Genomic DNA, 26,468 nt, shown 5'->3' with positions numbered 1-26,468 from the left:
AGCCACAGTGTTTGCTGATCCCTGAATTGATGCGCCTAGCTGTAATTTTTGCTTTCTCTTTGCTCTAAAATGGCTGATTTCTTCTGGAAAGGTCTGAATTACTAGCAGTTAATTTCACACCTCCAAAAGCAATAAAATAGAATAATAATCGGGATGATAGAAATTTAGGATTTTATGAAAACAGTATGATATTTACTTCTAATATGAAATTGATATATTTGACTTTGCATTTAAAACTATAAACCAAGGAAAGTTGCCCACTTTGTTTCAGCTCTGAATCTGTAGACAGTGGAACCTTTAAGCTGTTGTCTTTCTAAAGCAAAATCTTTAGATTTTCTGTTGACTGTGGAACGGGAGAAATTTAACCAATCAGCGTAGCCTCAAGTAAGGGATATTTGAAGCACGTATTGTGTTTATCGGATGGATTGAAAACTCCTGGAAGAAAAGCATGTCTTGCCTGTTGTGCGTGTCAATTCTATTTCAGTCTATTGTGCAGAAAAGAAGAAAATCTTTATGAAAATGACGTTTTGTTGTACGCAGCAGACACACGGAGCACTTTGGTATGTTTTTTACAACGCTGAAGCAGTGCAGGAGGCTCGGGTGGTATAAAATGTGTTAAGCACAGCCACAAAGGGTATGGCTGTAAGCTCTGGGGAGATGTTGCATGCCCTTTCCAGGGCGTGGGAAAGGGAGCAGGAGCAACTGCTGAAGCAACTGTGCCACCACCTTGGTGTCCTCTGATGCATCGGTTGTACCTGTGGTGCAGTGTAAACCCTTCAGTCTCCTGAAGTTCCCCAGGGGCTGCCAGTTGACTGCCGGCTACCTGACAGTGGTGGTGTGAAATCTGCCTTCTTCCCAGAAAGCATATTCCGTGTGCTGCGGAGAGACTGGTGCGAAGCACCCAGCCCCAAAGCATCGGGGTGGGCGGCGATTTTTTTTTCATCGCGAGCCCTTTTGCCGTAAAACGGAGCGCACTTGGTAGCCCTCAGGCTCCTCGTGGCCCCCGGGTGCCCAAGGCTAGCGATTGTCAGGATTCATTTTCACCCACTGGCTCTTGTGGATCAATGCGAGGAGGCGGTGGGGAGGAAAGCTGGCAGCAAGGAGCGGGGAGAGAATCGAATCCAGCCTTGCTCTATGGCAGGCAAGAGTCATGCAAGCTCTTTCCTGAAATAAGCACTCTCAGTGTCAGAAAATGATTTGTTTCGAGCTGAATTGGAAAGCTGTTCTGCAGTCACAGCAGAGCAGCGTGTTTTCTTTTTCCCCAGGGATCTTAGAGATGAGGAAGATCAGTGGGGTGATATGATGAGGTTTAACAAAATCTTGAATTTCAGCCCAGCTATTCTCTTTGAAAAGTTTGGGTAAGCTCCTGGAACGGATGCCAAAAAACCTAGTAGAAATTTTTTTTCTCTTTTGATAGTGTCTGCAAATCACTGTTAAGGCTCATCTCTGTCAGCTCTTATGTCAGGAATCTGTGTTAATCCTGATTTTTTTTTTCAGAGTATTGTGATCTCCACCTCATTTCAATTTCTTTCAACTATCAGTCAGATCTGAGACCCCCTTCTGAACCTCAGCATTTTAGTTTGCCTTCTAGGTAGATGTGATTTTCCTTTTCATAAAGAAATTAGTTTTGTGGGATTCAAGTGACACATTTCTTGTGCTGTATTTTTTTCTTTGAGAAGCTTCTGAATTGTGGCATTTCGGTAGCAAAGCACAATTGTTTTGCTCTGAAACTGGTTTGATATTCAAAATATAGAAGCAAGTGACTTTGTAAAACTTTGCGTTTGTTTGCGACAAGCCACTTCCTTAAATTCAAATTCCGTTACCGTATGATGTAGACATCACATATTTAAAGTCACGAGTTTCCAAGGAATCTTTTTCATTTTGTACATTAGCAATTATTTTTATGCCTGAGTATCTCTGCAGAGAATTTCTGCCCACATACTCTGCCTGGTAGCTGGCTTCCTTCCTCGTGACATGGGCACATTGCTGCCAGCCTAAGAAAAGCTTTGTCTCCACTGCTCTTTGTAAGATTAGGTTGAGCGCAAAAGTAATTTTCCTGGCTCTGGTAATTCAGGTTTGAGTATATTCTGACCACCTCTAATTCCTTTATTGCTCCTCACCAGCTGCGTCTCAGTCATTTTGTTTTTTTCAGAGGATAAATTTTTTTCCAGTCACATTTAGGCATTGTTATTTTGGCTGGTGTAGCTTCAGTGTTTTTACAGCTTAATTCCTTTCCGCTTCCTACCTCTCCTTAGGCCATTTTAGACACCATACAAAACTGAATACTTATTTTGCATACTTCCTGAACTGTTTAATGGCACATCGTCAATACCTGAGGAATTTCCAAACCAAGACCAGTTCAGGTTTTTTTGTAAGGATTCTGATTTTTCTGGCCAAAATTTTCTGATCTTCCTTTTTGGCTATAATCTTAGAGACAACCCATATATAAGTTAGAATTTTTTCATTTTTAACTGACTGTAATTGGGGAAATAGACATGGGGGAATATGGACTTTATATACTTTGGGGGCAGGTCTCACAAACGCTGAGCCTTTGCAGAATTTCAATTATTTTTTTTTTTTTTTCTCACTGGTATTTGTAAATTTTCTAGAGTTATGAATGTTGATTTCATCCTTCATAGAAAAGTCTCTTGTAGGTCTGAATCACAACTTGATGCCCAGAGACCAGTCTTTCAGAGCATTTATAAAAATTGACTTGTAAAGTCTGTCTTGCAGAGATGTCAGACATTTGACTGGCTGACCTACTATGTAGGCAAACGGAATGAAGGCAGATTATTTTCCTTTGTGGTATCATGTTTTCCTGTCCAATTCTTAAAATACTCTTAGTCCAATTCCTGAAGAGTCTTCCTTCTATTCTCATAAAAGAAATGACAGTAGCTGAGCTATAAAGAAAGGTCAGTGAATGAACAGGTATGCAGTTTCACCTTTTAGTGGCTGGAGAGTAGAAAAGGTGAGGAATCTACTATTAAATAGAAACTAAGGATGATTTTCTTTAGCTCATGAAGCTGAAACGTGTTTTTAATAGGATCAAATTCTAATCCTGGGTCTGCATATTTACGTTTTCAGATTTATTTAACTGTCTGCAAACTATGGATTTTTTTGCAAAAGAGCACTAATCTTTATCTGGCTACAAAAGTTCTTTATGTCTTCAATCAGTTTCTGTGTCATCTGTTCTTTTTTTTATTATGCCCTGTGGTGCAATAGAGAAATATTTTTTTCCCATTTTTGAACCAGAGACATTTCAGCCGGGACATTTCCACATAAATCCTTTTAGTAGGAGAGAATATAGAAGAACACACATTTAAGGTAGTAAGTACCCAGTAATCTTAACGCACACGCGCACGCACACACACACACGTGTGAGGTAATATAAGGTAACGCTGCGTGGGAAGCTGTTTGTAATATGGGTTGGCGTTAGAGAAGGTTCTATAGGTAGCACACGGGTATTTGGTAAAAGGCAAGTCACTGCAGAGACATACAGGTGTGGCACTGCTGCCAGCCCGTGCGGGTGCCAGCCCCACCCGGGCTTCGTGGGCGCGTCGTGACTGCTCCAGGAGTTCCCCATCCAAAAGCCAAACCCAAATATGGAATAAACCCCGTCATTATGGAATAACGGAATAATTCAGTCGAAAGGGGCCCTGGAGGTCGTCTGGTCCAACGTCCTACCCACAGCATGGCTACCCTCAAAGTTTTAGGGCAGGTTGCCGCTATTCGTTCTTACGGCTTCAAACAGAAGCTTTTTAATATGTTCTGCCTAACCTTTTTGAGAACCCCGCCACTAAAGGGTTTCGTTATGCAGCAGGTACAGAAACGTGTCCGTTTGTTAACCACACGGAAAAATAAACAGAATATTGACGTATACAATTTTCATTGTAGAATAATATTTTTGAATTTAGATGAAGTCCTGGTTCAGACAGAATTATTGTAAAAATCCATGCTTTCATCAGTTTAAAACAAAAACTGTTCATTAAAGTTTAATTATTTATGTGATGCAGTGTGATTTAAAATGAATTTACAGTGATTTAAGTGAGAAGTGAAAGCCAATGATTCAGGGTTTTTTAAAATTTTATTTCGTTTCTTTTTGTTTTTTTTTTTTTTGTTTTCCTATCAATGTCAGGAACACAAAATATACTTTGGAATAACTCGTGATGCTATTTTAATTCTCTGAATTACATTGTAATGTGGTTCATCCAATTGAAACAGATGAAACAGAATGTACTGTACTCGGAACTCACTTTATTGCTTTGTATTTAGTATTGATCGCTAAAGTACATATAGTTGAATACTTTTCCCTTTAAGTAATATAGAAAAATAACTGATTTTTAATTTATGTTTTAATTCTTATTTCCAGGGATTGGATTTTGCAACCTTCACAGGGCATATGTTTGTTGGCATCTGCCTTGTTGTTCTGGTCTCCTTTCCTTTCCTGAGGCTTCTTTACTGGAACAAAAAACTTTACAATAAGGAGCCAAGTGAAATTGTTGGTAAGTGTGATCATGAAAACATTTTTATTATTACTACAGTGAGTATATGCTAAAGAGAAACTGAATAGTGCCTACTACAGTGTTGTCCTCAGGTGGAAGTGCCCACTCTCCTTCAGTTTCTGAACGTTATTTTTTTTCACTAATAATTTAGATTTTATTTTTAGTGGTGATATTTTCTGGCTTTTAGAAATAGATATTTTTCTGGTGCTAAAGTTGAGGTGTTGACATGAATTATTAAATATCTTTCAAAATTTAAGGGGATATTTTACATCATTTATAATCACAGGCTTGGATACCAGCGTGTTCTGTATCGCAACAGGCAACATCTGCTCAAGGTGCTGAGTTCACAAACTAGTATTAGAAATATCATAGGCTTCCCTTGTGACAGGCATAGTGCACTGATGTATTCCCTCACTGCTGATTTTCTTTCACTAGATTTTTTCAGCAATCTTTTCCTGGTCTGTGGTCAGTGAAGGACATTTCATCAAGATTAGAAGAACGTCCCAAGTTATTTTCAGCCTGTCTCTGTGGCTCTTCCAACCCTGAATTTCCCTGGTGTATAATTTCCATAATTCAGTAGGACTAAATCTATGTCTTTTTTAGTTTGCTCACCTCAATAGTCTCTAGAAGTGTTGGTAAAGCTGTTTCAGTCAGTGTTGAGTATGTCAGTCCCTTTTTGTCCTTCATGCTTTTATGCCTTTTTATTCAGTTGTTTTGAAGTTTTCATCATTGTTCTCAGGCTTCTGTTTCAGGAGTGAAACTTAATAATAACCTTGAAAAGCTCACGATTTCTTTATGAGGTAAGAAATATTTCACTAGGTATAATATCTCGGCAAGCTTTGTACAAAGATAGTTGAGCGTAACTGTTTCTTCCTTGTGGCTGATGTTTTTTTCACTTTTGGCTGCAGAAGACAGGATCCAGGCTGTCCCTGTCCATGCAGCACGTGTTTTCATGTGCTGTACAACATCTCTGAACCCGCGTGCGTGGTGCCTGTTTAGCAAGGGCAGGTACAACTTTTGATATGGTTGATATAACTTGGCTCCATTTCTAAGCTATGGCGAAAGATAAGCCCTTCTAAAGATTAATGTAGCCATCTACAATAGAACAGATATATTGCAGCCCCCCAAAAGTTTACTTCTCTTTTTTGAGTATAAGGTGAGAACAGGGTGACTAGCTCAGCAGTAGAGATGTTCACAGCAGGTAACTAATTTAGGCAAAATGAGTACCACATGTAGAAACTTGCCTTGTTACAGGGAAAATTAGCTTTAGGAGTAGGATTTCATTAAAAAGACAGAAGTGACAGTCCTCTCCTCGGTGGATTGTACCACGTCTCTTGAATCCCATCTGATAGAAAGGTCAGAGAAGAGGCTTCACTGCTTAGGAAGTTAGCTCTGAGCAGACATTCGGTTTGAGGGACTTCAGCGCCCATTCAGCACAAGGGGCACTCAGCCTACACATTCAGAGCTCTAGGGGCCAAAGTCTTTCCCAGTATTAAGGACCAAAGCATTTTTGGGGTGTTCTAGAGGTGACACTACCTGTTTTCTAAGAGAATTAAGGCCAATTTTCCTTCTATATATTTGCTTCATATGAGATATGCATTTTCATTACTGTGCCATTGTGAAACAGCTGGGGCTTTCTGCACCTGTGGAGATTTCATCCTGAGAGCAAGAGAAATAAAGCAAAGAACTCAGTCCCTAAAATGCCTAGATGTTTCCCTGTGACACTACAAAGTAAGAGTTTTCAGAAAGCCATCAATAATCTTCTTTTCCTACCTTCTCATACCAGGGAAGGTGTGGCAAGAAGTCTTCCTTACCTGATAATAAATTTATTGACTTCTGGGTCAAGGAGAGAAAAGACTCTGTTTACCAGTAGGACGCTTCTGCCTCACCTCAGTTTACACGACATCAGTTTCCATTCAAATAGTTAGAATTCTATCTTGGGTGCCAGGAATGCCTTTAGAGAAAGGAAGTCACTGAAAATTGGCAGTGTTATCACGCAAAAAGGGATGGTCTCCTCTCACAGCCATAGATGTACCTTAAATTAGTCAATCCAAAATAATTAATTTTTAGTTTTTTTCTAATGGAAAGGCGTCATTACCTAAAATAAGTATCCATAAAAAACTTAATAATAAGCATTGCGAACTGTGTATCATGGGTGAGTAATCTTCCTACTAGTCTGGCCAAAGTTAGCAAAGTTCGAAGAGAGGTGAAAAAGGCATGAGGTAAACCATATCTGCTCCCAAGCTGTCCTCCGTGGACTACTGAAATGCATAATCTGGACAGGTGAGGGGTTGTCTCCTGTTGCTATTGCTCTTCCTCTTTGTATTGGTGGACGTGAGGCAGCCCCGTGCGCTCCAGCCCAGAACCCACCCGTGCCCTGGGCTGCAGCCAGAGCAGGGGGGGCAGCGGGGACAGGGGGAGGATTCTCCCCCTCTGCTCCGCTCTGGGGAGACCCCCCTGCAGTGCTGGGGCCAGCTCGGGGGCCCCCAACAGCAGAAGGACACGGAGCTGCTCGAGTGGGGCCAGAGGAGGCCACGGAGATGCTGGGGGGGCTGGAGCAGCTCCCCTGGGGGGCCGGGCTGAGAGAGTTGGGGGGGTTCAGCCTGGAGAAGAGAAGGCTCCGGGGGGACCCTGAGAGTGGCCTCCCAGGGCTTAAAGGGGGGACAGGGGAGGGGGGGACAGACATTTTAGTAGGGCCTGTAACGATAGGACAGCCAATAATGGTTTTATACTAAAAGAGGGTAGACTCTTTTAGTAGAAACCCATTATTAAGGATGAGGTTGGTGAAACACTGGCACAGGTTGCCCGGAGAGGTGGTAGATGCCCCATCCCTGGAAAGATTCCAGGTCAGGCTGGACGGGCTCTGAGCAACCTGGTCTAGCTGAAGACGTCCCTGCTCACTGCAGGGGGGTTGGACTAGATGACCTTTAAAGGTCCCTCCCAACCCAAACCACCCTATGATCCTATTATTCTGTGGTTCTATATCAAAATGCTAAATATAGAGCAAGTTCCTACATGTTCTACACAGGGTTCAAGAATGACAATCCTTTGTGGAAAAGATCATCTCTGGGAAAGGAATTATCTTTTTCTTGGGGAGGAAAGGAACCTCTGCAACCTCCCAGATAAAATCCTTTGTAATTATGCATCACTAGAAAAGATTACTGTTCTTTATTGCCTGGAAATATATGATTAAGTCTTTGGTATTCAGCATTTTTTTTTGTAACTTACCAACTTTCTTATTTAAAAAGAATTAATGTGCTTTTATTAATTTCTTATTTTTTAATAAAAGTCATAGCTTCATGGACATTTCCATGAATAACTAGAGTTATTATATATTAAATTATCTTGAAAACTGCCAGCTTGCAAGGTGTCTTGAGATACGTAATATCTAAAACAGTCAGAAAATCCATTCTGCCAACTTTGAGCAATTTTGATCCTGACACAGTAGCATTATTTTGTGAATATGTATTTGAGAAAAGAGAATTGTTGTTTTTTTCTTTCTTCTCTAAACTTTAAAGAATGTTTTGGATTTTTAAGAAATCAAGTAAGCATAACAATTTTTATTTTATTAATTTGAATCGTACAATTTCTTCACTGACACAATGTTTTTGCCAGTGAAATACTGGCTAGCATTTCCCTCACTTCATCTCTCTGTAATCTTTGTTACTTGCAGCTTAGTATGTTCAGATATAGCAGTCTCCTAATCAGTATACCATGTGTTCTTATAATCAGCTGCTCCTCTATTACCGCCAAACTAATCAGTAGCTGTTCAATTAGAGCAAATGCTGAAGAGCTACTCTTTCAGCTGAAGTTTTCTGTGAAAAGGGACCAATACAGCTCTGTCAGAAGGTAACTGTCATTGTTTGGATTTGCAGAATGTGCTCCAAGGTGCTATCAGAGGTCCTTCCACCTCATGTTGCAGTGATTCTCTGATAACTTCAAATGGCTTGTTTGAAGCAGCTGTTTTAATCAACTAAATACCAATCCTTCCCTCACCCTGCCCCCAATTAGCAATTAAACAAGATATGTGAGACTTAATTGGTATATTATTCTCCCCAGAATTATTTTCTCTGCATGCCATTTGCTTTAAGATTTTTTCTGTTGCTCTGGGGTGCACAGACTGTTGAGAATGGATAGGCACTAATTTTAAGAACAGACAATGCTGTTATTCTGATGATACATTGGCAGATTAATTTCAGTGCTGTGTGTTACCAGTGTCTTTAAATTGTTGGCTTTCAGACTGAGCTGCAGCACCTGTGCAGCAGAGAAAATATATGTTCCTTCCTCAGGAACCGCTATCTACCTGCAGTGTCTTGGAGTGGGGCTTATTACAAAAGAAAAAAGATTCCTTTCCTTAGCCATGAGGGAGAAAATCAGATGTTTTTTAAGAACGAAGGGATATTTTGAAGACTTGTTGAGTGCAAATGTCAGCTGATAAACCTGCACCTTGTTCTGTGTGATGCTGAAAACTGATGCTAGGGTTAGGATAGTAAGCTGAGAAGGTTTACAAAGTAAATATATAATCTCCCAGAAGAATATGTAAGGGGAAATAATGAGACTCTAAGAGAATTAAACTTGCTATTCCCACCCTCCCGGCCCCAAGTTTTAAACCATAGTTTTCACTTCCCCTGAGGGTTAACAATGCATTTTTTAGTCCCTGGGAAGTGTGACGATACACTGCTGTGTGTCTCAGCTATCTCACTGCGAAGGTGTGGACCTTCTCTGTTTGGAAAGTCGCTATCCCCGGGACAGTGGTCTAGTGACAAGTAGTAGCATTGCCATTTTTTGCCAGAGGAAGAGCCCCCTCTTAGCATAACAGCTTATTTGGCATGAGCTCCCCATTTCTCCCGTGTTGCTTGCTCTGGTTTCTGATTGTTTCTCTGGCTGCGAGACCCACCGCCGAAGCAGGAGTGGTGATGCCAGGAGAGAGGGGAGCACGTTATTCCCTCTGGTGTAGTTCACTGCCTGCAGCAGCTGGGAAAATACTGCTAGGGCAGTATGATAGTCCGTATGTAAAGCTGACAACAGAAGGAGTTTTCTAATTAATCATAGTCATGTGTAAAGTGCTTAACGTGTGAAAAACACGGTGCTGTTTCCCACCACGTGAAATGTGGGAACCAGATGAGTGAGCAAATCTGTTTCTTTCTTCCATGCGGAGCTTTGCAGCTGCTTCTCTAAGACAAGAAAATGGAGAGGAGGGGAAAAATGAAGTGCAAAACCAGGAGTGAAAAGGTAGAAAGTCTAGAAGAGGAAAGAAGTGGGTGGGTGATAATTGAGGCTTGTCAGACACGTGCAACTGATAGGCCTGTGCTTCCTGCGAGATGTCCAGGCACCGTTCCTACCTGCTGCTCACCTCGGGCCTCATTTTGCATGAAACTGTGCAAAGAATGGCAGAGCTAAGGGGACGGTCAGGAGAGAAAACAAGGGAAAACTGAGAGACTCATTTAGCACTACACATCTGGTGAGTTTCTCCCTCTGTGTCCCAGTGACTACAAACGTCTGCTTGCAAGACAACCACACTGTTCCTTCAGACAGTTGGAATGGAAAAAAAGCCAACTTAAAGCAATAATAATAATGTCCAAGGCCGCAAGGACACCAGGGGGGCACAGAGAGGACCCAGGATAGGGTGTTAGGTAACAACAGTACCGCTACGTGTGCTGCTTGGGGTCCAAGAGCAGTCCTCAGCCCTATTTTAGTAACGTATTTGTAACCGTAGGAACCTTTTCTTGATAGAATCTGTGAGAGAGACAGTTACCTAGCTGGATGAAGAACACCTAAAATTTCAACCCTGAGGCGCGTCTGTACCTATGTAGGTACTTTACTAACTGCCAGTAAAGCATTACTGGCATTGTAACGTAACGTTGAAGGTAGTGGGCTGTCCTCGCTTGAAAGTTAGCTCAGGTGAGGAAACCAGCAGGCAGGTGATGTAGAGAATAAGATCCAAAGAAAGGAATATTTCAAAATATGTTCAAGCATTCAAGTCCAGGCTCAATCTGGATGGCAGTTTTGCAATACGCATTGCACTTGTCAGTCCTCACCCAAGATGGTAAATTCATGGGAATACAGGGGAAGCATTTTTAAATCCTGAAGAACAATGTGGAACGGGAATTTATTATTTACTTATTTCTCTTCCCTGCAATCCGGTTGTGTGTATTAACAATGAATAGTTAACATTTTAACTGGCCTACTGTGGATGATAGCACGCTGAACTAAAAGGTGCAGCTTTCTTACGAATTATTTTGGGATCTAAGGTCATATCTTTCTGGTACCTATCGTGTCTTTTATTTTAAATAACTGTAAGACTTCACGTTCAGAGGAACTAAATACTCTTAAGGTCCCTGCAGGCTTTATGTATACTCCTTTTTGGATAATGTATCAGAAACCACCAGGGTCGTGGTTTTATATTTGAAAATGTAAAAAAAATCTGTTATTATTTGCACCTTCGAAAGCTCTTCTAATGATCAGGAATAAAAATAAGTGTAGTTATTTACTTTACATAAATTGAAGATTTTTGTATATTTAAACACTTTATGTTTAAATGTTTAAACTTTTTAATGTTTAAAATCTTTAAACTTTTTACGTTTAAAATCCTGTACGTGTCCTTTGTACTACTTTAGAATTGGTGGAGTATTCCCCTTGGAAAGAGGAAAATGTTGATCTGTCTTTTCTTGTTTTCAGATGATCAAAATAGTATTCTGACATTGCAGAAGAAGGGAAATACGACAATTTCATATTATTTTCTCAGCCTATTGATAATGTAGCCATCACAAGAAGGCATTTGTAATGTTACTTTACCTTCCTTATGCAGAAAGAAAGTACAATACAGTAGAGTTTTGAATCAATAGAGCAGCACTTCACAATTTTTAAATGGAAGGAATCTGTACAGAAAAATGGACACTTGTACTTTAATAGCAAACATCAGCTAAACTGGTTTTTGTTGGTAAGTCTGGCAGTCTGAGTTAAAGCTATCTGGTAGCGAGTAAACCAGAATGCTTTTGCTAGGTTTTAAACCTGATGAAAACTTTATGAAACAAACTACGCCGGAATTTTAGATAAATGAATGCTCAAATACTTGACTCCACTTCCCATGACCCTGTGTCATTCTCACCATAACAAAACAGAGTACTGTGATCATGTTAAGCAAGTGCTAATGAGCACGCATGAAACCTAAATATACTCAGTTTCCTGCTTTTAAAAGATGGGGAATTGCAGTAGAGGAAACTAAGGGGCAAAACCACAAGGACTGAGATAACTTTGTGGCTTTGACTTACTCAGAGATGAGGACAGAGCCCGTTATCACCTGACACAGATCCCATCCCTCATTCAGGGACACACCAATTGAAGAGTAGTGTATGTCTTTATCAACCATCCTGAAATGTTATGAGATCTAACCCTCTTTAATGTCTGCAAACTACTGCATATGAGTGTTATGTGACCGTCATAGAGGTATTAAATTGACTGTTCCCTTATAAAATGCAGGAATAAGCTTGTAGTGTTGTATATTATTTCAGCAGCTAAAATTACAGGGGGGAAACCCAAAGCACGATGGGGAAAAATTCCAGTTACATTTTGAAGGGGAGGGGTACTGGCTGTTTTGCAGCTTTCTGAACAGCCTAACTCCTGGCCCTGCTGCAGTCTGCCTCGGCTCGCCCAGAAAACTCCTGGGAGGTGAATTAGCTGTGTGGCACCCGCTGAGCTTCACAGTTTTCTGCCCGGGCTCCAGCTGCTTTTGCTGTAGGGATGAGGATGCCCTGTCAGTCCCGTGCCATGGATGCAATCCCACGCTGGGCAACCCAACTGGCATTAGGTGCTTCAGTGGCCAGATGGGGTCCCAGCTGTTGGGCTTGGAGTTGAAAAGCTTATGTAAATGCTCTGTATTGCTTTATGCAGCATTGTGCAGATTTCTTGCATTCCTTTACAACTATTTAGCTGAATACAGCAAAGTGTGTTTTGTTGTGGTTTTGAAGACCCTGCAACATTTATGTCCCTGCTTACCTTTACCCGCTATTGACCTGCACTACTCAAAGGAATAGAGACAAGAACATTTCAGCCACTTTTTTTTTTTCTTTCTTTTTTTTTTTTTTTTTTTTTTTAATAATTAGAGCCTTATGTTCACGTCCCATTGAGGGGTGCCACCTCTGTGAGCTGGAATATCCCTCAAGGTGAATTCTTTCTACTCCTGGGTTTCACCTTTCTGACTTTGTTTCTGTGCTTTGAAAATGTAGACGACACTTACTTACTATCTAATAATGCTTAGAGGATTAATTACGCAGGACACATAATATCAGTGATTTAAAAAATTACCAGAAGTTATAGATATTGCTATTGTTAGATTAAGCTATAATTCATGGGACTTAATTTGCCTTTCAGTTAACATTTAAAGAGAAGTATTCTTGTTCTGAGAAGTTAGCTAAGAAAAATAATCGCTTTAATGAAAATAGTTAAGCTACAACAGCATGTAGAGGAGAAAAAAAATCACACTCACAGGAACATGCTTTGTATGTCGTTAGTCACAGCCCAACAGTGCAAACTTGTGTTGCTTGCAAAAAGGTATTTAAGGTATATAGTGCACTTGCAAGTTAAAAATTGCCATTTTATGATAATTCTTATCATCTCATCAAGGTTGGTCATGCTCTTCTGAGTATCTTCAATTAACAAGACTGGCCTTTTCAGATTCTGAGACTGGGAATTAATTACACTCATTTTTTCTGGATGTCTTTCTTGTTATTGCCAGTTAGGTGGGAGGGAATGTGTGATTATTCTAAGTGAAAATCAATCTGACTATTAGTTGTCAGCTTGCAGAAAGAATATGCATTTTAAAATGAAACTTAATGTTTTCTAAAATGCAGAAAATGTTTTCTAAAATGTCACAGCTCAGGTCAGTAGCTGAAACTCCATTAAATTCAATGGGTCCAGGATGTCATATCTGTGGTCCCCATGGCAAAATACGATAAATGATAAAAACAGAACAGATTAGCAGCATAGGGTTTACGTGTTTTCTGGTTCTTTATTTGATCCTAGAACTAAGCCAAAAATTATTCTTTTCTTGTTGGAAATGGACTTTCTGGGAAAAAAAAAAAAAAAAAAGAAAAAGAAAAAGAAGAATTCTGTGAAATAATAATGCTAGCTATATTGCTGTGGTGCCTTGTGGGCTTTATGGATGTACCATGTTCACAAAGATTTTAGTATCAGAATGGGCTGAATTCCCTGACTGAGCTGCAGATCTCCTGTCTTCTTTTACATCTTTTTGCTTCTTTTTCCTTCTTTTCCTTCTTTTATAATTTTACACTGCATATGAAGCTTTGCTTTGCTTCTATCACTTCAACTACTACTACTGGAGTTGCAGCTAAATGTTAATTTAGCTGCTTTAATGATAAACTGCCATGGAAGGTCCAGCAAAACTACTGCTAATACATATGTATCACCTGATGCCACAATGGGCTATAACAATAAAAGCATGCATGCAAGAGAAATAGGAGAAACATTCTGTGGGATGACCTAGAAAACCTCTTCACAAATTATTACTGCAACGGGAGTCGCAGTATAAAAGATGTATCGACTGTTCTGATTTTCAGGGGATGTCTTGCTATGAAGTAAATTCTACAGCAGGTTGGATGTTCACAACCTTGGGATATTTAGAAAACTAATGACTGAAAAATCAAGCACGCACTTGCTGTACTTAAAGGCAATATCAAAGCCATGTGAAAACGCATGTATATTTTTTAACATAGACCAGAAAGCTGACCTTACTGAACCTGGGAGATCAGTCCCACGGCACTTCAGACGTGGAACAGGAATGTGCAACACAAGTTGTGCTGCTTTCCTCTCTGTGGGTTTATCTGTGGCACAGATACAGTGATGGTAGCTGCCACTTTCTGAAGGAGAGAAGATAAAGATTCTTTGTGTGAAAATACCTGCTGGGTATCTGCATCTCAGTTAGACAATGAAAGATACAACTTTCCTCCATCAGCAAAATCCTTGGTGGAATTTCACTTGGAAAGGATGGGGGGAAATGCTATGGCAGAATGAACAGACTTTATCAGAAAAGATGTTGCAGCAAAGACAAGATATTGGAAAGCAGGATAGTGAACTGGATAATCATGCTTCATGAATGTTTGCGGGAGAAGAAGACAAAACCACACTCTTTTTCTTGGACTGATGATGAGAGACAGTTTGAAAGCCACAGTCCAACTGACTTGCAAATTGCATGAGAAAGCAGTACAGAAAGGACCATTCACCTACTGAGGGGGGCTCTCCCCCTTCATTTGTTTAAATACAAAAGTTTCTATCTCGTTCATTCTAGGGCAGCATGTGGGATCATAGAAATATTTCTTTTACCCCAAAGGGCTCAAGAAGATTTTTTGAAGAAAAAAATTTTTGCCTGTGAAGTCGCACAGGAGGGTGTGCAAGGAAGCTGCACTCCAACTTTTCTCCATCTAGTCTATAGCTCATATATATGGGAAGGAACAACTTCCCAGGCCACGACTGCAGCCCAGTTTCGAGGTGGATGTTATGAGGAGGAAGTTGCCAATTGAAGGAGCTCGTTGCCCCATTGACCAGAAACTGTAGAGCTGAAGCAGATCCCAAACATGAGCTCACTAGATTCTGTCAGAAATTCCTATGCAGTTTCAGAGACTTCAAATTTAATCTTGCCACTTTACTAAAGAAAAAATGTCACCATTTCTGAGGTTTAAAATATGGGGGGTTTGCACATCTCCCGTCAACTCTAATCCTCAAAAAGAGTTGTTGTTGTTTTGTTTGTTCTTGTTTTCTTTTTCTGTGAGGAGCAGAAGATCAGTTGTGGCCTAAAGCTCCATCACTTTCTTGTTTATATTCTGGAAGAGAATGAAAAATCACTGCTGATATATTACCATGTGTCACAAATGTTGATGGAAAAGCGAATGATGGCTGGGACAGGATCTCCACACAAAGTCATGTGAATCCTTTTGTAAGCAGGACCTATCCATGTTTTAATATAATTTAGTATCAGATTATGCTCCCGGAAAGAATCACCAAACACATTCCAAAGGAAAGTGGTGGACTCTGCACCTCTTTGATATCTGTGGTTCGGGTATGAATCCCTTCTTGGAAGAAAAGATTTAGCTCAGGTCTAGTTGTTTAATAAGCTGGGATAGTCATTGGACTTTAGATACTGTGAATTTACACTTCTGGTCTTGCATTGTAAAGCTTTGGCAAGGATTACCATTTTGATGGGCGTGTCTTCATCCATAGACATGAACCGTACAAAATGTGAGTCAGTTGCTGTTCAGATCCCTTTTTGGTGTCAACGATGCAGGCTCTGGATATGGTTACTTTTGCTCTCAAATATTTGAGTTCTGTCAAGTCTAATTCCCTCTTATGGTCAACCTTTACATGACTCACTGTATTATCATTATAAATATTTGCTTACAAAGGAACAGGGGGAATTAAACACGTTTAGTACTCTTTCTGATAGTAGATACCATGAACCACTAGGGATTTTCAGCAGTAAATATTAATATCTCTGCCTACATAAAAATGTGTTTAAATATTTCTTATGTTATTACATAATTTATATTTTAATAAATAATGCATATAGTTTGTATACATGTTGCAAAGTCTTCCACATCCATTTCTTAGGATAAGAACAATTTGAACAGGGATGTTAAGATATGAGGCCTTGAATTTCTTGACACATTTTCCTCAACAACACGAATTTTAAGGGGAACAGAAAAGAAGGGTGAGGAAACATCCTGTTGCTTCATCAGGAAGCATTTGTGCAGACGGTTTCTGAATGGATATTCTGCTTCTATTTCTTTGGTGATTTCCTGGCAAAAACAAAGCTTTTTTTTTTTTTTTTTTTTTTTTTTTTTTTTTTTTTTTCCTTTTTGGCATGGCCAGTCTAAGGTCCTTCCTGAACAGGAATATGTGCTTTTTAGTTATTCTGCAAGGCTTGACAATACTGGAAACAAAAATAATCAAAAGGTGTTGAAAATCCTGATAAGGTTTTGGAGGATGATTTAAAGTGCTAAACAGTCTGTCTGAACTTAGGCAGGATAAGAGATCATTCAGGTCAACATACAGGTGATGGTACCTGTGTTTCTGGATATTTTCAGTCCCTAAGAATTAAGTCCTCTTAGGAAACCTTTAACAGGTTATTAAATGATATTCCGTAAGACAGTGCTAAAATTCCATTTTGCCTTACATTGAAAAAGTTGCTTGTGTGAATGCAGAGTGAATGGAGACATGTTGTCAATTCTGAATACAGTGAAGGAGCATTTGCTGTAATTCCTAACTACAAAGTGACTAGTAGCTTGTTAGCAGTATGATAACGTATCTAAGAACTTTCTTTTCTCATGAAAAATGAATGTGCTGTGACTTTATCAGTAAAGCTTGTGGAAGGCATTTGCAAGTGTTTGAAGACAGTACTTCTTTTTCTTTGGAAAAGGACTTTGAGATTAATTAATTTAAAATTTTGAAAAATTTCTAATTATTTTTCATTCCCTTCAGCTCTGGAAAATGAATGGTAAAAGCAGCTTCCTAAACGGAAAATCATTGGGAAACCATTCCAATAATTCCAACAGCTTCGAGTCCGGGGCACGTTGCACACATCTCGTGCGTCTCTGGTTCCATACACGTTGTGCCTGCGCCTAAGATAAGTGCCTTTGCTTCTTTTTAGAGCTGAAACATGAGATCTACGTGTGGAGACTGACGGCACAGCGCATTAACCCGGCCAGCAGAGAGGAGACTGCCGTGAAATGCCTCTTGATGCAGAAGGTGATGACTCTGGAGCTGCTCCTGAGGAAGCAGCTGAGGACGTTTCAGAGGTGAGCGGGGCCCAGCCTGTCCCACCTCCCCGGTGCCGACCCTGGGCACAGGCAGGCCACGGGCATGGACAGGCCATGGGAACGGGCAGGCTGCAGGCACGGGCAGGCCGCGGGCACGGACAGGCCGCAGGCACGGGCAGGCTGCAGGCACGGACAGGCCGCAGGCACGGGCAGGCTGCGGGCACGGACAGGCCGCGGGCACGGACAGGCCGTGGGCACGGACAGGCCGCAGGCATGGACAGGCCGCGGGCATGGGCAGGCCGCGGGCACGGACAGGCCACGGGCACGGACAGGCCACGGGCATGGGCAGGCCTTGGGCACGGGCAGGCACGGACAGGCCTTGGGCACGGGCAGACCGCGGGCACGGGCACACCACGGGCACGGACAGGCCGCAGGCACGGGCAGGCTGTTGGCCTGGCAGGGAGTTCCTGCTCATCTCAGCCTACGGCAGCGCGGCTTTGCTAAACTCAGGGGTAATATTTCCACTTGCTTCGACCACCCACGGGCTCATATCTAGTAATTTTAGGCAGAGCTGAAAGAGAAGGCTTTCAGGGACCTTCCCTGGGATGAGGCCTGTATTCTTAGTTGTCTCCTGATCAGATGGGTGTTGGGGCAGATGTGAAGAGCCACCCTCAGCCTCAGTAAAACACAAAGTATTTTAGGATAAAACCAACGTGTAGGGCCTGGAAGGTACATATCAATATGACCCAAATTTAAAGGTCTGGAAATTTCAGGTAGGTTTTGGTTTAAAAAGATCCCAAATACATCATTAGACTTCTCCTTGCAAGAGTGGCTTCAGTGTAGTAAAATTTTATAATTTCTTTTTTTTTTTTTATTGAAAAATTCAAGTGTTCGTCAGTGAACTGTTGGGTTTGAAAAATATGTCACCAGTGAATTGCTGTGTTTTAAAACGATTTCTTAATGAAATCTTGAGCGTGAACCTGAGCGCAGACATATTTAACTGTTTATGTATAGAAAAAAAGTTTACATAAACTAGGACTATGAGAAATTCTAACCCTATTTTGTTTATATTCTGGCAAAAACAGCTGTTACACCATGGAATTTAATGACTGAGAAAAGCAGCGATAAATACTCTGGAAGTGAATTGACTAAAATGAAACTGAAATAATTAATTTTCATTAATAAAGATGTTAAATAGGCAGTATGAGCAAGGACATGTAAATGTGGTTTTTTTAAACTATTCCAGCAATAAGATGACTTTTGTTTACATAAGTTTTGCTGGTATTGTGCAGTTTGAATGCAGTGACAGTATCAATACTTAAAGGCAAAAAAGGCTGTTAAAATCACCTCCTTTTTCTAAAATTATAACAGATTATTAAACTTCCTGACACTCTAAAAAAGGCACTTCTGAAGTGTAAATAAAAACTGTATATTTAATCTTGAAAATCAGGATTCCTACAGCACAGTACATTTAGAGTAAAGTAAAAATTCATTAGCATTAACAATAGCATCCCTGAACTGCAAACCCCAAGGCTTTTTGCTGGAGGGCTGACTATGCTGATAACACGATGAAGTTATTCTGATCTTAAAAAAATTGTTATAAAATGCAAATGGAAAATTTATATGTTCTGCGCTGCTGATGTTAGCACACAACCCTTGTTTTACTGCAGCAGGAGACACATCAACTCCTGAAACTATTAAGGGAACTCCATATTGCATATAGCCAGATCCCATACTGGTGTCCACGCTCTGGAGGCTAGCTGCTTCCAAGCCCGTGGCACTCTTCATGAACTAAAGGGTTTGTTTATTAGTGGAGCATGTTACAATAGTGAAGTCTTAAGTGAATGCTCATGGGAATTTGCCACGATTCCTTTGCGGAATGAGTGACTCTGTATGGCGGAAAAGGTGATCGATTTGTGATGAGAGTGATTTATTCCAACACTCTTGGCAGAGCTCTGATTTCACTCTGGAAAAAAGCAGGTGTCATTTTCTTTCAGGCAAATTTCACAAGAAGATAAAAACTGGGAAACAAATATTCAGCAACTCCAGAAAAAAGTAAGTAGATGGCAGTTTTTCTCTGTATCTGTGTAAGCAGACCTGTGTCTTTATAGGAGAGAGCGCTTTGAATCTAATGCGAATTTAATAACTCTCATGGTAGCAGAAAAGCTGGCAGGCAGGCTGGCTGGCTTGTCAGCGGGACAGGGTTACTGAACCACATTGTGAGGTTTTTTATTAGGTTTTATACTTCTGTTCTTTAGAAAAAATATCATTTAAAGGATCAATAAATGATTCAACAGTTTTCTTAAATTTTTAATCCATGGCCAGAAAGACTCAGAAGGTGTCAATAGGTTGTTTATAACCATGATGCATGACAATAGAGTACACTCCTGCTGGTGTACCAAATACCAATGCTAATTTACTACACTGTCTGTGCCATGCCTTCTTTATTATTCAAGTAGGGATAAACTGCTAGGATAAATCCTGTTCTCTGCTGTGCACACATTAACACCGCCTAAGCCCTTATGCTGAAGCTGGGTCTGATGAAATGTAAACTCTGTAGTGGGATTAATTTCACCTAAGTCTAATTGTCTAAATGTCACATCCTCTGTACCTCACTGGCATCAATAATGAACTCAGGCCTGTGCTGGGGTGCTCAAGTCCTTGACTGGGACATCACTGTCCTATGTGTCGCCCCAAAACAGAACAAACCCAACAGGACTTCTTATGAGGTTTTACACCTTTTTCAAGGCACTGCATAAAAGACAAACTTTTTAAAGAACAGAGACTTGCGTTTCCGTAGAGATTTAAATTCTGTGAAATGAGAGAGGAACTCGGGCTGGGAGAAGGTGATTCCGTGGGTTGGTGGCGAAAGTAAGATCAGAGCAGAGAAGCAGCGTCCTGATGGAAAGCCCTGGGTCTGAGGGTGAGAGCGTGAGGAGATGGGCGCAGGGATGCTGCAGCTGGGCATGGGGGGGCTGAAGCTGCATAGAGATCATGGTCTGGGCACGTCCATGAGTGTTGTACAGGAGGGATGAAAGATCTGACCTCTAGGCTAGTTTATAGGTTTCCAAAACATATGTGCAAAAAAAAAAAAAAAAAAAAAGAGTGATTTTGTCCAAGGTCATGAAACCACAGAGTGCCTGGAGTGCTCTCTGTAGCAGGGATTGCATTGCAGTCCTACTTATCATGCAGAAATTAAGTCCTGATGGGGGTAGCTGAACACAGCTGCCTTTATACAGCAGGTGCTACCTACTTGTATCTGTTAGGTCACATTGGGCCACATATTCATGTTTTCTGTAGGTATGCATGAAATGTTTCAATTTAAAAACTTCTGCCTTTTATGATGAAGAGGAATATACAGTCATATCTTTGTGCTTCACATATGCTTTTTTGAACTCTATGCATAATAGCTCCTTCTTTAATAGTTATTAATTTTTTTTCTCCCTGTCTACAGCACAGAATAACAGACAAAATTCTTCTTGTCAAATGCCTGACTGTGCTGGGATGTGTTATTCTTATGTTTTTTCTCAACTCATTTGTTCCAGGCATCTACCTAGATCTTGGTAAGTTTCATAGTTTTGTTCCAAGTAAAACAAACAATGTCCCTGAAAAAAAAAAAAAAACAACCAACCAACCAAACAAACAAAAAAAAAAAAACAAAAAAAACCAAAAAAAAAAACAAACAGTAATATTTTTCTGAGTCTGGATCTTTTTAAAAGCCCTTTTCCATATGCCTCTGGCCTCGCAGTTCCACCGGGTTAATCAGAACAGCAGTTTCTCAGAGCAGGTTTTCAAAATGCAGTCACGTCTTAGTCACCCCAGGAGGAATAACAGTGAGTGATCATGACTTTGTTTTTCTGACCTCCCAACACTAACGAGCTGGCTAAACATTACAGAATGAGCAAATTTGACCTTGCATCATTGCACTATAGGTTTGAGTGAATGACGAAGATGTATTATAGAGATCAGAAAATAAACACTCCGTGCAAGAATAAAAAATTAGGCTGACATTATTTCTTAAGTATAGATAACTCTTTGTGTAACTTCTAGTCTCCATTACTTTATCACCAGAATAAATCGTTTCCCAAAATAAACTCAGGAAGACACTGTATATGTGTGAAATGAAAGTAGCTGTATGCATACTTTCTACATATAGATCTAAATGTACAGGTTTTTATGCAGCTAGTTATACATCTATATGAGCACAGGCTGTGCATGTCCTGGAAACAGAAACAAATTAAAGCTCACCTCTAACTGAAGGACAGTCAGAAAACCTACCTGCGCATTGCCCTATAAAAAGTTAAAAAATTTTTTTGGCTGCTGAGCACTTGAAAGTTACTGAATTTCAGATGTCTGTTTTTTCATGCAATCTGAATTGCCCCACTGTGTGCATCCATCCCAGTGGCTGAAGGATGCAACAGTCCTGAAGAGGAATAACTCGTAATCAATAAAACGTTGATTGAATCTATATCGAAATCCATCTTTGTTATGCACAATATAGAGCTAGTTATGATGTACAATGGTGATCAAGTTGTAAACAAGACCTTCCATATCTGCTGCTGACACTTCTGATGCATTGACTGGATTGGAAAGGTTCCAGTAGCAGAAGGCTGTTCTCTCTGCTGGGACCTAGGGAAACCCCAGTGCTGTGTACTGGCGGCACCAGTGGGAGGATAGGGGCTACTGTGTCTGGAGCAATGTGTTTTAGTAGTTGTAGCTTTGCTGCTAAATGCGTTTGTTCCGGGGACTGATCCCCAGCCCTGAGGCCTTAGAGGTGCAGGACAGCTTGTGTCCACACTGCTCAGACCTTGTCCCTTCAGAACAGGCTGGCCACATCTCCTCAGCACAGCAACTGGCCTTGTGTTTCCTCTTGACATTGTATGCATGGGGTAATTAATTTCTAGGTTCACAGCAAGGGCAGTTTTGTAGCTTAGCAGAGCTGTGTTTTAAGATTATGAGGCTGAGGGCATATGTTGCATTATCTAGTACATGTGATGGGGTTTGAGTGCATGAAGCCATCAGGGGTAATGCTGGAGCAACTGTACAGAGCAGAGTGACCCAAACCTGATCCCGACTCATCCATGCTGCTGTTTGGGTGAGATCCCTGAAATGAATTGTCTTCAGAACTGCATCTTGGTTTATTCTTATCTTAGATGAAACAAGCTGGGTCACTGCAGAAGAGTCTGGGAGCAAAGCAAGACTTTCAGAAGGGTGGCTCTGGGGGACCAGGACCTTGCTGTGGACTTGGGCTAAGCAGTTGTCTGGCAGTGTTGATACACCCAGCAAGACCTTGTTGGCACGGAGTGGAAGTCCTGGTGCCCTGGAGCAGCACGAGGTTAGGAAAGGGGCCATGTCACCCAGGCTTTCTTCCTCATTTTGGCCAGTGCCACAGCTGCTGTGGCAGTTTCCCTGTTCCAGAGTATTTGCCATAGAAATGGGAGATTTCAGCCCGTAAAGGTTTTTAGCCGTCCAGAAGCTAAAAGGTATACTGATGTATTACAACAGCAAAAGAGCTAGGTTACTAAAGTGTAGGAAGATGCAGAAATTGAAGATATTTGAAGTCACGGTGGCAAAAAACATAAGGAAGGTGTTCACATCTGCAATTTAAGAAATCAATTTTCACCCTTACTTTTCCATCTCAGATAAATGGGCAGTGAACCATGTAGGATTTCTTGAATTAAACCTATCTATAAGTGTGTCCCAACCTGGAAAACTCTGGTCAGGGGAGATTCGTTGTTATTCCCAGAGTGAGATTAAGACCAAACGAGGTCAAATGCCATAAAGAAAAGAAGTTTATTACTTACGTCAATATTTGCGTAGATGCAAGAAAGAGAGAGAGAGAAGGAAGAGGAAAAAAAAAAAAAGAAATTAAAAATGCAATAGCTACCACCACGGGGCTGTGGCGTCAGTCCGAATCGACTTCACGTCAGGTGGGGAATTCCATCGGATGCTGCTCATCACGGCTCTTATGTTGAGGTGTCGTCACTCCTCCCGAGGATTGATTGGCATATCCTAAAAACTGTCTTGTTCGCCCTCACCCATGACTCAGCAGTGCTGCACATACCCAATACTGTCTCTATGGAGGGGTGGATTTCAGGATCTTTTTTTCTGTCCCTGGGTCTGGGCACGTGTGCAAGGGTAAGGTTACCCATACGCATAGGTTTTCCGGGAAAGGTTTGGGGATTTCCAAGAAATCATTTACATGCTCTATCCAATGTGGTGGTGGTCGTAGGGTGTCCTTCGGTGGTCGACTGATGACGGCTGTCTTCCCCCCTGATTGAATGTTTGACTTTAATTGGATTTGCATCCTTAAGTGGTTCAAACTGGTCTAACAGGATTGATGCAAGCTCAGGGTCTCTCTATCTTATGTCCAAGGTTGTCCTGATTTCTTTATCTTCAAGGATGTATTGTTCTTTGTAGTGTTGCGTGGATGTCTGGGCTTATGGGGGTGTAGCAGTTTCTGTGACTACGTTTGCTAAAGCATTAGGATCTTAGTAGGAGGTGGGGTGCTCCGACAGTGCCGAGGCAGACATCCGTTGGTGGTTTCGACACAGTCCAGCAATGTTGGGACAGACGTTTATTGGTGTAAATGTCTTTTAGACACAGTCCTTTACAAAGTGTTTTTGAAAAGCCACAGACAGCCGGTGAAGACCACATAGCACTGGTTGCATATGCTCCTGGTAAGATCTTCTTTCAAAACTGCAAAGCAGTTGTAGTCAATACTAGAAGAAACTTAATAAGTGATGATTGGTTTTTGTCCTACTTTATGTCAGTAAAATGAATGAAAACAAATGGCATGGTTGGCAGTGCACCATTCTGTTATTCACTAGTTGATCTTCAGCTGCAACCTTGAAAGTGAATAGGGGCTGTATGTCTTCTCTATAATTTCTCCCTGTTCTGTATTCATGGCAAACCTGTCAAATTAATGAATAAATGTTATTAAAGCCTAAACATAATTTCTATTTATTAACAATTAATGGAACCTGCAAACTTCTACAGAGATCTCAATGGTGAGTCCTGAATTCCACTATCTTGATGATAGCTGTCACTTATTTATCATTACTGAAGTAGTGCCGCTGTGAGTCTCTATGGATTTTAGTCCTCCAGTGCATGGAAATGAATTTCCTAAAATACAGTACATCTTGTACTCTGATGGTTTGGGTAAATTTGTTCAATATGTTTTTCTCATAAAATTGAAAGTAGATTGTAGTTCCGTGTTTAATGTTCTACTAGAATAATGTTTTATACAGAGGCTGAAGTGTTAGAAATCTAATAACTTTTAATTGCATTTGGTAGAGTGAATTAGAAAGATTATAGAATCCTTTATCAGTCCCCAGCCTTGATACAATTTTCCCATTATGAACTTGGAATCATTAATATAATTTGAGGGAACTGACATTTTAATTTAAATAATAAAATTTGCATACTTAGCTGCCTTTTAAAATGCAGAACACTTTTCTATTCAGTTTTCTTGTACCTGTTCATCAATTCATTTAGTCTAATGCTATGAAATATCTATGCTAATGACAGATTAGCAGTGAGGCTTTAAATAAACAGATATGGCAAACTTTAAGACTTCTACAATGCTTTTATTTGGCCCCATAGGATTTTATTTTATTGATAAAGCATCTGAGAAAACATGACAAAAGATGAAAGTAAAGCCCCTTTGAGGATCGCACCTGGCTCCTATTTTGACTAACTTTTAGGCAGATATGTCTAAATCTTTGAACTGTGAGATTGCCCAAAAGAAACGACAGATTTTAGAAGTAAAATAAAGCAAGATTTTTTGAAATTTAAATTAGATTTATTTTTTTTTTTTAATAGAGGGTGCTTAAAATGTCTGTCAGGATGAATACACAAAACCAATTTATAACCTACTTCCTTCTGCTTCTGTGGGGCAGGTCCTTCCTCTTTGGTTTGGTTTCAGTCAGTTCAATGAGTGTGAGCTCTGTGCAGCTCCTTCTAGCATGGAGGAAGAGGGGACCCATCACCTCCGTGGCCCAGCTTGTATCTGCCCCTCCCAGTGGTCTCTGTACGCAACGGAGGCACCCAGTTCCTTGCAGATCCTCTTGCTCCATTCCTCCTCTGGACTCCTCTTTCCCAGGGCCAAGCTGAGTGGTTTCTAAGGCAGGCAAAGGTCCTCTCCTCCTTTTAAAGGGTTGCAACAGACTCTGCTGCTCTCATCTTCAAGAAACAGAGTGCAAACTCAAGAGCAAACAAAAGAGATATTGCCTGTTTCAGAGGAGATATACCGTCTGCTTTGGCTGCAGACTGCTGGAAGCTGGGAAGGTATGCCGGGATAAATGCAACTGTGTGTCTGCCTTATTTTTATATTAATTCCCACATTATTTCCACTACTTTCCCTTTTGGAGACAGGGCTCTTGCATAGGTGAACCTTCGGTATTACCATCTATGGCTGTTCTTATGTTCCTTTGATGAATGAATTATTTATGCAAAGGGATAGGGAGAGATTTTTGGATTCCCTGAATTCTTCCATAATCTAGAACTGCTATTTGCTCCAGCCCCAGCTGAAGACAGTTTCAAATAATTTTTTTTTTTTTTTTTTTTTCAGAGGCATTATGTCTTCACACTACTGCCTGAGCCCATTCTGCTATTTTTTGTGCCATGGATTTCTGTGATTTTTCAGACATCCAAGTTTAAACTAATTACCTTCAGCTGCCCTTAAAATAATCTCTGGAGAAGGTCAATAATCAGTGGAGGTGATCAACAGTTGTGAGTCACCTAACCTACTTTAAAGGTCTAATTCATGAAATGATTCACCTGACTCTATGCCACTTCACTCTTTATATGCCAGAGGGCATCTTCTCAAGCTATACCAAGCTTTATCCATAGACACTTCAAACCAAAAAGCAGAACAGCAAAATGGACATTTGGCTTGATAATTGGTTATTTGGGGGTTTAACTTCTAATTAAAATCAACTTTGGTATTATTAACTGAAGCAGTGCTAGCAAAACCCCCAAGCTTATGAACTTTAAAAAAATTTACAATTTTATTCTTTTAACTAACTAGTGTGATCACTGTGACCTTTCTGGGTAGTAGGACATGTTCTATAAATCACCACTCCACACCACTTCTGTCAAACATCCTAGCTCTAAATTTTCCCAATCATCTTTTCTCTAAAGCTAAAAACCCTCAATATTTACTGACAAAGATCATCTTGTTTGATGAGACCTCATT

General features: G+C 40.6%; 1 protein-coding gene across 1 annotated transcript in view; it reads left to right on the top strand.

Moving 5' to 3' along the window:
* The window catches only part of OCA2 (OCA2 melanosomal transmembrane protein), a 213,380-nt gene that overhangs the window by 98,194 nt on the left and 88,718 nt on the right, over positions 1–26,468 (top strand). Inside the window, exons 15-18 of the mRNA XM_032982477.2 lie at positions 4,370–4,502; positions 17,161–17,308; positions 19,267–19,324; positions 20,724–20,832. Coding sequence (XP_032838368.1) covers positions 4,370–4,502; positions 17,161–17,308; positions 19,267–19,324; positions 20,724–20,832 — 448 coding nt within the window. The remainder of the gene's footprint in view (positions 1–4,369; positions 4,503–17,160; positions 17,309–19,266; positions 19,325–20,723; positions 20,833–26,468) is intronic.

This window comes from Tyto alba, unplaced genomic scaffold, assembly GCF_018691265.1.
Source record: "Tyto alba isolate M040663 unplaced genomic scaffold, T.alba_DEE_v4.0 Super-Scaffold_14, whole genome shotgun sequence".
In the NCBI taxonomy this organism is placed as follows: domain Eukaryota; kingdom Metazoa; phylum Chordata; class Aves; order Strigiformes; family Tytonidae; genus Tyto; species Tyto alba.
This window is presented reverse-complemented; position numbering and strand designations above follow the sequence as displayed.